Source organism: Leopardus geoffroyi, chromosome A1 (genome assembly GCF_018350155.1).
Source record: "Leopardus geoffroyi isolate Oge1 chromosome A1, O.geoffroyi_Oge1_pat1.0, whole genome shotgun sequence".
NCBI classification, from domain to species: Eukaryota; Metazoa; Chordata; class Mammalia; order Carnivora; family Felidae; genus Leopardus; species Leopardus geoffroyi.
In genome coordinates, this window is record NC_059326.1 from 28,804,341 (window position 1) to 28,816,984 (window position 12,644).

Genomic DNA, 12,644 nt, shown 5'->3' on the forward strand with positions numbered 1-12,644 from the left:
ATAATGAATACATCTGTGACCACCACCCTAGAGTATCCTCAGATCTCTTGGTAATCCCTCTCTCTTGACCCTTGTCACCCTCCTCTGCTACCCTCAGACTCTGCTTCAAGTTACTTGATTTCTCTTGTATTTTCTAGAACTTTATATAAATGGGATCACACAGTATATACTCTTTTTGATCTAACTTCTTTTACTCAGCATACTTATTTTGAGATCTTTCATGTTGTTATGTATATCAATACTTCATTCCTTCTTATCGCTAAGAAGCAGTGGAAAATGCTTTTCTCTCTAAAACTTATGTGCCCAAACATATTGACCCCAATACTTCTATTCCTGAAATCTTTTTAAAAGAGCACTTTGCTTTTCTCATCTTTAATTCTTATGAAATAGTTATTTATCTCAGTCAAGCCATATCTTTAGTTTCATTTGTTATTTGTTGTTGTTAAATTGTAGTAAAATGAACATTAATCTTAGTTTTAACTTTTGATAGTGCTTGTTTCCTAATTCTCAACTATTTACCACATATTCAGCCTTTGTATTACACACCAGTGTCTTAAAGCACCTGAAAGTACATGGCAGATCCTTAGGAGTATTCTACTCAGCAGCTTTCAGAGGTGGAGATCCTATCATCATCAGGAAATGACTTTCCATATGACCTATTTATATGTAAGGAAGCCTTTGGGGTGACCTAGCAACAAAACGGTCCTTATCCTGTTATTCAGTAGTTTGCTGGCTGTTTTCATAGTCAGTATACACTTCTCTGCCTGATACATCAACAGTCTCGGAAACTGCCGCTCTTTAAATTGGGCCAGCTCATTTGGGTGTACCCAGCTAGAGTCAATACCAAAAAGCAAGCCACAGACAATGTATGTTCCAAGCAATGATCATCACCTATTTAAAGTCAACCCCCCTAGCTTGCTCTCATGTTGCTTGTTCTCATGTTAATTGCTCTTCTGGTACTAAACTCACAGCTCAGCTGTGGTCCCTGCTTCCTGATCTTTTGGTTGAAGGATATAAATTAGACTTCCTCTTTTGGCTTACTTGTTGGATTTTGGCTTTGTTTATTCCCTGATTTAGTATCCCTCATTATCTTGAGTAAGAAACTACATCTGCAGATTTAATTTTGTGCAGTGAAAGCACAAAAAAGCAGCTCTGTCTCTCCCACCTTCTTTTGTCCCAGCTAGGAAAGAGGAGGAGCAGGGATGAATCCAACATCTGTTGTTGGGCCACGAAGCAGGAGTTTTCTGGATTGTAGGAAACCACTTGGCAGGAGTGGAAAATGGAATAACCTTCCCTTTTAGCTTTTAGATGACAGGATTCTCTGTGTCCAGGTTCTCTTGTGTGACTGTCTAATTGCTGGCGGTCCTCAGTGATCATGCTATCCACAGGCCTTCCGGGCACTGTTCATGCTGCTGTTCTTTCCTGTTTTCCCAGAACAACTCCTTTGGACAGATCATTCCCATGCCCTGCTTGAATATCTGTAAATAAGGATTTTTTTTTTCCCACCTGGAGAAATGAAATGGTATCTGGTAGCTTTCATGAATTCCTCTAGACCTTTCTCATATGACCATTTCCAAAAACTGCTTTTCCCTGGTTTACAAATCATGGAGTGGCCTCTAAATGTACAGATCACATGGTCAGAGAGTCCGTGGACCTACCTGTTTTATTGGGAGGACATGGTCTTATCTGAAATCTTCAGAGTACTTATCTGATTCTCTCCACACATTTCCTACCTCCTGATATTCTAGCCACCTAAGCACTTAACTATTGGTTTCTATTGTAACAGTTAGTGGTAATGAGTATTCCATTTCTGGAGAAATGCCAGTTATGTACCTATATTTTTGTTTTTGTGAAGATCTTGGCAGGTGTTTGAGTTTCAGATCTTCTTTCACATAACAAGGATGATACTACCCTCTAAAATTGTATTTCCACTTGGGTTTAGAGCATAGTTCATAAGAACTGACAATATCACCCCATGATTAGATCATGATAAGGGGTGTCTAGTCCCTTCTCCAAAACGTACTAAGTCATTTCATAAACCAAGGTGAGTCTTATCTTCTTCCTCTGTGTGTCCTAGAATATTTACATCGTCAGATTCCCTAGCAGAGATTTATAAAAGAGATCACTTTAAAAAAATCACAATATTTCCTAAAAAATGACAAAAGAGTGAATGATCTAAAAGTTGAATTTTCTCTACTTTTTGAAGACTATTCTTATTGTCAATTGCAAATTTTAAATTTAATCCAGTCTCTGTGCTGCTTAAATTTTCTGTGTTGTAAAAAGCCTTCTCATCCTGGATCATACTTCTTGGTCTTTCTACGATTTGCATAGAGTGGGCTCCTTGAAAGACAGGAGATTTTGAGGGAATTTTGAATAAAGAAAAGGAAGCTGTGTAATGAATGTGAATTGGAGGGGATTTTGTTCTGAGGGACTTTGGAGAAATTTTGCTGGACATGTAACAGCATATCCCAAACGGTGGTTTGTGCAAGGCATGGAGACCATCAGTGGAAATAATCCAACATATTTTAACAGTAGGTGATTCTTTTTTGTGTTAATAATAGGTTCTTAGGATGTCCTGATTTTTTTCAAAGCTTGTTCTTTGGATAATAGCTTTGACTATATTAACAGCAACATGATGGGGTTATCACTGCCTAGGCTTTAGCTCCCATGACCTAATTTCTAATATGAATGATTATGTTTGTTTGTTTTATTTTTCCCCCCCTTAGATCCATTTTTCCTGTCCACCCCTCCTTCAGAATCATCGCCTTGGCAGAACCCCCTGTCTTTGGAAGCACCACACAGCAATGGCTGGGACCAGAATTCTTAACCATGTTCTTTTTCCATTATATGAAACCACTTGCCAAAAGTGAAGAAGTTCAAGTGATTAAGGAAATGGTAAGAGTGAGGCTAGCTCTAGCCTGTGGCCTTCAACTGTTCCTTTTTTAAGGCACTCTGACACCTGCTGGAGTAGAGTTGGACATTCCTGGCTTTTTCTTCCCATTTACTCCCACATTTCCTGATATAACGGTCCTCATACTTCAGCATTTTTTCAGAAACATATGGAAGGTCTGATAAAATACAGATTGTTGAGTGTCTAGGTCTGGGATGGTACACGAGAACTTGGCATTTCTTAGGTGATGCTGATGCTGCTGATCTGGGGAACACACTTTGAGAACCATGGATGTAAGCTAGCTCTCTACTTTCTTCATATGGAGGCAGATTTGGATTCCTTTTCCTCTTCTAATCAGCCAAAGATGATCATTTTAAGTTCCTATACAGGGAGGCCAAATATATCTTAGTTCCTTAGATTTTAGAATATATAAAGTAATGCTGTTCCCCTCGATACTGTAATATATCCTGTACTTACCTGACCAGTTACCTGGTGGCTTGCAGTATACATAATGCATTATTTCAGTGTCTGCCTTAACCAAGTATTGTGCTTAACACTTGTGGAACTCCAGAACTTCACTGTTCAGTGTAGCTGTAGCCACATTACAGAAATTTTAAAAGTTCAGTTTCTCAGTCATGTTTCAAGTGGTCAATAACTATATGGGGCTTCTGGTTACCATGTCAGACAGCATAGGTAAAGAACATTTCCATCATCATAGAAAGTCCTCCTGGGCAGTGTTGTTCTAGATCACGAATAATTAACTTTATACATGAATGCACCCATCCCCTCTGAAAGACCAGAATGAGCTGATTAATTTTAGGTCTTGTGAGCATGATGGTGAATAAGGGCATAGGCTTTCAAGTCAAATAGCTTGCTTTTAAAGTTTTTTTTCTTTTTTAATGTTTGTTTATTTTTGACAGAGAGAGACAGAATGCAAATGGGGGAGGGGCAGAGAAGAGGGAGACATGTAATCCAGAATCTGAAGCGGGCTCCAGGCTCTGAGCTGTCAGCACAGAGCCTGATGTGGGGCTCGAACTCACAAACTGTGAGATCATGAGCTAAACCAAAGTCGGATGCTTAACCGAATGAGCGACTTAACCCAGGTGCCCCCAAACAGCTTGCTTTTAAATGCCAAATCCGCTATTTATTAGCTCCCAGATCTTGGGTAAATTACTCAACCAAAGTTGGGGATATATCACAGGATTGATTAAAAGAATAAATGAAATAAAGTATATACTGAAAAGAATTTAGAATTTTCAAGTTCCAGTCACTTAAAAATCATCAAAGGAATCCTGAGCAGTTTACTTCTGAAATGGTTGCATCATACCAGTCATTGTTCTAACATCTCTGTGATATTTTTATTTATTTTAAATGCTTATTTATTTTGAGAGAGAGAGAAAGAAAATGAGAGAATCTGCAGTGTTAGTGCGGAGACTGATGTGGTGATCTCACAGTATATCCTGAGCTGAAATCAAGAGTCAGATGCTAAATTGTTACAGTTCAGGCAATAAGTGTGTGTTATTTGGACCATTGTTCTTCACAGTTCATTGATAAACTGATTATACCCCTTAGGTGTGTGGTTTAAAAGCCCTTGAAAAAATGAACAGCTTGAGCATCCAGTCTTTGTACAAGGATACCTTATGTCACTTTGTAGATACAAGATGATGATTAAATGAGGGAGTTTGGTTTCAGTAAGAAAAAATGCTGAAATTAGAATTTAAAAAATCATGCTGAAGCTAACAAACAGGGAAATAATTATGAAAAGTTTTTTTATGGGCACATTTTGTGCCAGTTTTTAATTGAGCAACTCCTTTCATCTTTTATCCTCGTGATGGAAGTGTAAATGAAGGGCAGCTTCGCCTCAGTTACCTGATGGTTAAAGGGAAAGTAGAGGTGTAAGTGTTTCCTGAGAAAATGAATAAGCAATTTTAGCTAGGAGTTAAACATGTTACCTATCATCAGAGACTTTCTAAAAATGTAATTCTAATATTGTTTGCTAACTAGCCATAATTTCTGGTTGATTGATCAGATATCCCAATTTATTCTTTCTTTCTTTTCTCAATTCTCTCATAAAATAGGTCCCAAATATACCTCAGGAAGCTTTGGACAGATTGTTATCATTTGCACACAAACTCAGAGAGACACAGGATCCCACGGTAAGTCTGGGCTTTTTCCCATAGGATTTTCCGTTGTTGACATGCTGCTGCTTTATGTTCTCAGAGTTTAATGCTTAAAAATCTATTTTTCAAGCTGGTATTTTTATCTCTTATGCTGTGCTTTGCCCTGTGCATATATTTCACTCTCTTGGTGGTTTGAACATTTGCTCCAGCCACTCGTGGCTGGTATCATACAAAAACCAGTAGCTCTAGAGGAGTGCTTGATGTTCTTAGGGGTTTCACTTCTGCTACCCTGGTCTCCTGTGCTGAGTGGTCTCACCTAGTCCTTTGGCTTCAAGTACGACCTCTTATGTTAAAGCCAGCATATTTCTCTTCAGCTTCTAGCTTTTCTCATTGATTCTGTTTCTGACTGTATTTCCGTCTTGGGATGGTATAGGGGCAGAAAACTTTCCCCTTCCTTCCTTCCTTCCTTCCTTCCTTCCTTCCTTCCTTCCTTCCTTCCTTCTTTCCTTCCAGGTTCTTTGGTCAGCCTAATGATTAAATGGACATGAGACAGATTAACAGGAGAAAACCCAATTTGATGTCATATGTACGGGAGCCCTATAAAAATATTAGACTTAAAGAAATGACCAAAGCAGGCAGCTTTTATACCTTTTGGACAAACAATAAATTTGTGAAGAATTGACAAGACAAAAAGTTTGAGCTTGGGATGGTAAATTAGTGACAAAGTAACAAAGTTTGTTTATATTGCCATCTTAGCCCTTTGTTCCCTATTTCTGGCATTAAGGATGCGCTCTACCCTCCTGGGACAGAGAGGGTGCCTTTCAGGTGGGAGATTTATTTCCTGCTTTTGGGGGACAGAGGAGGGTCAGAGTGTCCTTCTCACACTGACTGTTTCTTAAGTAACTTTAATTCAAAATAATAAACATGTCAAAATGGCATACTTTGGGGTGGCATATTATGTTCCCCCACCCTTTTTAAAATTTCTTGCCTAACGTTTATTTCAGCATTCACAGTTGAAAACATTTTTGCACTGTTACAAACGCCGCCCCCCCCCCCCCCCCCCCCCCGTCAAAAGTCCAATACGCTCAGTATAATTCATGCTCTATCTGGGGTGAAATGAAAAGGTTATTCGTTTTTAATCTGAAGTCTTCAAGCAATAGTTAATATTTTAAATAGACCAAAGCAAGTTGTATATTTTCCCACAGAGGAATAAAAGGACTAATGAAAATGTTATTGGCTTTGGGCTGGAATTTTAATACCTAAGCCTGGTTATATTATGCCAATCAGAATCACGATTGGTGACTATACATGCATTTGAATAGCAAAAAATAGAGAACTAATTCTTTAATAAATGCAGCTTGGTAAGCAAAACCTTTTAAAACACAGGGCACAGGGGGCACCTGGGTGGCTCAGCTGGTTAAGCATCCCACTCTTGATCTCAGCTCAGGTCTTGATCTCAGGGTCATGAGTTCAAGCCCCACACTGGACATGAAGCCTACTTAAAAAATACACAGGTAGGGGCGCCTGGGTGGCGCAGTCGGTTAAGCGTCCGACTTCAGCCAGGTCACGATCTCGCGGTCCGTGAGTTCGAGCCCCGCGTCAGGCTCTGGGCTGATGGCTCGGAGCCTGGAGCCTGTTTCCGATTCTGTGTCTCCCTCTCTCTCTGCCCCTCCCCCGTTCATGCTCTGTCTCTCTCTGTCCCAAAAATAAATAAACGTTGAAAAAAAAAAAAATACACAGGGCACATGGAGAATAAAAATAAGGGACTTGATGCTTAAAACTTTGGAAATCACTGTGTATGTTGGAAGGATCAAGGACTGTAACTATATGAATCTCGGTGTTCTCACCTGTAAAATGGCTAGTGCCATCTACTTCATAAGGATGTTGTAATGATTAAACATGAAAATGTATGTGAAGAATCCTTTTCTTGGTAGCTGCTTAATAAATGTTCATTTCTTTCACTGCTCAATGGGATACTCTGGGATTGCTGTAAATTCAACCTATCTTATACAACTGAACTGTCTTTCCCCTTTAAATCTATCCCTACTTCCTTTTTTAATCCCCCGACTTTGTTAATAATCTGTCTCCTTGCTTTCCCACTATCTCCACTTACCCTGAAAGAAAATCTCATCAATTTAGCATCATGATGTCTCATCCATTTTCTTGCCTATTACCAGAATTGTCCTGGTATTTGGTTTCATAATCTTTCTCCTGGAATATCGTTATTGCCTTTTGACTGCCCTCATCACCAACAATTCATTCCTAATATCACCCTCTGTTACTTTCCTGTGCCTGTTTAACAAATTACCATAAATGGTTTGTAACACTGGAAATTTATTTTCTCGGTGTTCCGGATGCCAAAAGTTTGGAATGCGTATTACTGAGTTGAAATCAAGGTATTAGCAACACTCCCTCAGGGGCTCAAGGGGAGAATCTGTCCCTTGCCTTTTCCAGTTCTGCTGGTGACCAGCATTCCTTGACTTGTGGCCTCGTTATCTTAACCTCTGCCTCCGTCTTCACATCACCTTCTCTTTTGTGTGTCTGTGTCAGATTTTTCTCAGCCTCCCTTTTACGAGGATACGGGTGATTGCATTTAGGGGCCACCCAAATAATCCAGGATAATCTCTTCATCTCAAAGTCTTTAATGTGGTCTACAAAGTCAGCGTTGCCATATAAAGTAAAATTCACAGGTTCCAGGGATTAGGATGTGGGTATCTTGGGGTATAGGGGGTGGGAGCATTTTCTAGCTGTCACAGGCCCCCTATTAATAACTCCTGGGACCTCATCTGCAACTCTGCTTCCTTATTTGTTCTTTTCAGCTATACCATTCTCTTTCTTGTTCCTTAAACCCACTAGTGTCTGCCTCAGGGCCCTTGCCACTCAGCATTTCCTCTGGCTAGATTGTTCTTCCCCCAGATAACTGTAGCTTTGCCCCCTCCCCCTTTTGGATTTGCTCAGATGTCACCTCTTCAGAGAGGCCAACCTGAAGCACTCTATTTAGAATCATGCTTTCCTCCCTTTTCATTCCCAGCTCTCTTTGGGCTTTCAAGTTCCTCCTGAGGCTTAACCCTTTGACATAATATATGTTTCACTCACTTTTTTAAATTGTCTGTTTTCCCTGACTCAAATTGATGTTCCAGGATGACAGGGATTTTTGTTGTGGTCCCCGCTGTATCCCCAGCATCTGGAATTTGCCTACTGTGTAGTAGATGCTCAACAAATATCTATTAAATAAATGAATGAGTGACTCTTCCTTGTTATCTCTGGAGTGGCCTTTCCTGAACTGTTAAGGGCTGAATTCTCCGCTTACAGACTGAAGGACAACCCGCTAAAACATGCATGCCTGCCAAGTTCCATTTGGCTGTGTGCTGCCCTCCTCAGCCTCGCTCTCTAGAGCCTCTCTTGAAGCACCCTCAGGCCTCCCGCACTCCTCTTCTTACTGGTTCCTGAGCCCAGCACATAACCAGATGCCTCCACGTCAGGCGATGCCCAAAATGTGCTTTCTCCCTGTCTGCTCTCCCGCAGGTCCTTGTTCCGTCAGGTCTCTCTCAGCCCCTCCGGCAGAAGTAACCTCAGTCTGCAGTCTGTTTTCATGACACTTGACGTAGGATTCTCTTACAGACCTGTGGTGGCTCTATCTCTGTTTATTTTTATCTCCCCAACGACTGTTTGAACTCCTTGTTCATTCTTTTAGTTAAAAGTTTTTTTATTACATTTATTTATTTTTGAGAGATAGAGCAAAGTGAGAGTCGGGGTGGGGGGACAGGCAGAGAGAGAGGGAGACACAGAATCTGAAGCAGGCTCCAGGCTCTGAGCTGTCAGCACAGAGCCCGATGCAGGGCTCGAACCCACAAACTGTGAGATCATGACCTGAGCCGAAGTTGGACACTTTACCGACTGAGCCACCCAGGTGCCCCAGTGTTCATTCTTTTATTCCCGTTTCCCAGCCTGGTACCTGGCACATAAGAGACACTTAATAAATTTTTGATGAATGAATGAATAAAATGACTAATCAACTAATTACTAATTTGTTAACACATTGTCCCTAGAGTTTTCTCTCCCAGAGAATGTTACATTTTCATAAAAGAAATAATTCTTTAAGAGGAAAAAGAATTTATTTGAAAAAATTTCTGATCAGAACCTTCATATTTTTAAGCTGAATTACTGGTACTAATCATGCTAATACAAAAAACCCTTGAAGTGTGCTCTTAAACTCCATAACCATGGTAACTAAGAGAATGTGCTCATATCCTCACATTCTTTTTTGCAAGATGAAACTGCACTTAGAAATGTAATGTTATAAACGTTAAACATGTTAGGAATTTTGTAATTAAAGTGCATTCTCAATTTCTAATTGATAATGTGAGAGAAGAAATAACCAAACCCTTTATTCAGCACTTAAATGGCTCAACATAAAGCTTTGTTCTGATTTTTTTTGACACTGGATGTTATCATAAAGCATTTCGGTATTATGAACTGAGAAAGCTCGTGTTTTTCAAATTCATGAGAAAGTCCTTACCAATCACTGGAATGAAATGTGAAGCCTGAATTCAATGTCATTCTTGGATGAGGTTAGAATATTGTATACTAGGAAGTTACTGTACTGTTTATTGGGACTCTTGTCATGAGAATGCTCGGGTTGGAGTCATTAGTCATACATTTTCCATGATGAAAATAGGAATTTTTGTGGACCCAGGTGTTAAGAATAGGAATTGCTGAATCATATTAGGCTTCTGATACTTTAAATCATACTGGCTGAAATAACCTTATCCTCCCTTCTTCCTTCTTTCTCATATCCATCAGGTGCCAAGTTCTCTGAAATAGGTGTTGATTCCTTCTCTCTACTCCTTTTTGCCAGTGACCTTACTGTAGTACCTCATCATTTTATAGACAGATCATTGAAGGAGATTTCTGTTTCCTGTCTCAGTTCCCCCCGTCCTTCACTTACTTTGCATGCTCCTGCCAGATTAATCTTTCTAAAATCATATTACCACTTTGTGCACAAAAGAAGTCCTATTGCCTTTCGGGGTAAAGCCAAACTCCTCCAGGAGTCGGTCCCAGGTCTTTGTTACCTAGGAGCAAGTTCTCCAGCAAGACCCTGTGATAGAGCTGGGCTGGTTTCCTCACAGTCTGCACGATTTCTGTTTCTTTTGCTTTCATGCCTTTGTTCATAGCCTTTCTCCTGCCCACTTGAACAATTTAATTTTAAGCCCCTATAGCAGTTGTCAAGTGCTTCACTTGCTTTGGCATTAAATTATATGCTATTTTGAATTGCAATTCCTACTTTCTTATATTTAAATATTGCTTCCATGTCTAGAATGCAAATTTGTTGAAAACAAGGATGAACCAAATGTTTGCTTACAAATGAGTTCTTTGAGACATTGAATGTGTTTTTTAATAGAAAAAAGGGTACATTGTAAATGGTGATCTTGCTTCCAACCTAGTCCCCAGAGGACTCTTTAACCTATGTTGTAGCTGAAATATAACTCTAGTATTAGCATAACAGCATCTCATGGAGCCGTGAAATACCCAAGGGAGAGAAATCACTTCCTTTTGTTCTTCCTTGGAACATGCAGAAATCACCTCAAGTGAAATGTTGAAACAAGCAAATAAACTGTGTCTCTGGCATTGTGGCATCCTACCACCATCCATCCTGAACCCTCTGTTCACTTCTTGGAGTCCTCTTCTGTGTTCCCTTAGGGGCTCACATGTACCCTCATTTCACCCTGGCCTGTTCTTTAAAAGTTCTTCTCTCTTCTGATTTTCAGTGAAAACTGCTGTTTCCTAATGCTGCTGATCTAAATCCAATAATAATCTGATACATTAAATTCATACTAAAGTGTAGGTCACATCACCTTCCTGTTAGATTTTCTTCATTTTGAAGAGGCTGACTTTTAATAATAATTGGTGACGTTTGTTGAGCATCCATGTGACTGACCTCTGCTAAGAGAACAATTTTCTCTTTTGTCCTTTTTCTTTCTTTTTTGTTCTTTCAAGTTTTTATTTTAATTCCAGTTAGTTAACATACAGTGTAATATTAGTTTCAGGTGTAGAATTTAGTGATTCATCACTTACATATAACATCCAGTGCCCATCAAAACCAGTGCCCTCTGTAATACTTACCTATTACTCATTTTTAACCCATCCTCCTGCCCATCTCCCAGCAACCCTCAGTTTGTTCTCTATAGTTAAAAATCTATTTTATGATTTGCCTGTCTTTTTTCCCCCATGTTCATCTGTTTTGTTTCTTAAATTCCACAAATGAGTGAAATCCTATGGTATTTGTCTTTCTCTGACTGACTTATTTTGCTTAACATTATACTTTCTAGCTCCATCCACATCATTGCAAATGGCAAGATTTCATTCTTTTTTATGGCTGAGTAATATTCCATTGAATATAAACACCACCTCTTCTTTATCTATTCATCAGTCAGTGGACATTTGCATTCTCTCCATACTTTGGCTAATGTTCATAATGCTGCTACAGACATTGGGGTTCATGTATCCCGTCAAGTCAGTATTTTTTTATCCTTTGCATAGATATCTGGTAGTTCAGTTGCTGGATCATAGAGTAGTTCTATTTTTAACTTTTTGAGGAACCTCCATACTGTTTTCCAGAGTGGCGACACCAGTTTGCATTCCCACCAACAGTGTAACAAGGTTCCCCTTTCTCCACATCCTCCCCAAGAGTTGTTTTCCTGTGTTGTTAATTTTAGCCACTCTGACCAGTGTGAGGTGGTATCTCATTGTAGCTTTGATTTGTATTTTCCTGATGATGAGTGATGTTGAGCATCTTTTCATGTGTCTGTTAGCCATCTGGATGTCTTCTTTGGAAAAATGTCTATTCATGTCTTCTGCCCATTTTTTAATTGAATTGTTTTTTGGGGTGTTGAGCTTGATAAGCTCTTTATAGATTTTGGATATTAAACCCCTCTTAACAATCTTAAAGGTAAAGGCATTATTATTGCCAACTTAAAGATAAGGAAACCGAGACTTTAAGGTGTTCACTAACCCACCAAGCTAATACATGGGAGGGAGCCTGATTTGTCTGATTCCAAAGCTTATGAACTTTATATTATGCTGCCCACTAAGATAATTTCAAAATCAACAACAAATATTATTGGTACTCACATGTCTTGATTTCTATACTAGCAGCTCTATTAATTTTAAAAGTGAAATTATCCTGACAGTGTAGGGAAAGGGTTTCAAACTGCAAGCTGCCGCCCAAGTGATAACACTGGTTGACACCTCTGTGATCAGCAACGTGAACTGTCCACATTTCCTTTTCTCCCTTTTAGAAACCATCGATTTACTTAAAGCTCTAAGCATTTTCAGGATATCTTAACAGTGCAGCTTTGTGTAGGCAGGGGGGTGGGGAGGGGGAAGAACAAATAATTCATGGCACAGAAAAGCTATTTGTAAGTCAGGTGTGAACTGTATTATGTAACATCTTTCCTTCCTCCAACCTCTTCCCCCCCAACCCCCAAAACGTGTGTATACAGCACTTAGCTCAATGAAAACACTTCTGTCGAATTTAACTTATAAACACTTTTTATAGATTGTTTTTTAAAAACCTATCTTTAAGGATTTAAAAAAAATTTTTTTTTTAACATTTATTTATTTTTGAGACAGAG

General features: G+C 39.3%; 1 protein-coding gene across 1 annotated transcript in view; it reads left to right on the plus strand.

Annotated features, from left to right (window-relative positions):
- Positions 1-12,644, plus strand: part of VWA8 (von Willebrand factor A domain containing 8) — a 366,738-nt gene that overhangs the window by 132,854 nt on the left and 221,240 nt on the right. The window contains exons 15-16 of the mRNA XM_045477746.1: positions 2,727-2,895; positions 4,969-5,046. Coding sequence (XP_045333702.1) covers positions 2,727-2,895; positions 4,969-5,046 — 247 coding nt within the window. The remainder of the gene's footprint in view (positions 1-2,726; positions 2,896-4,968; positions 5,047-12,644) is intronic.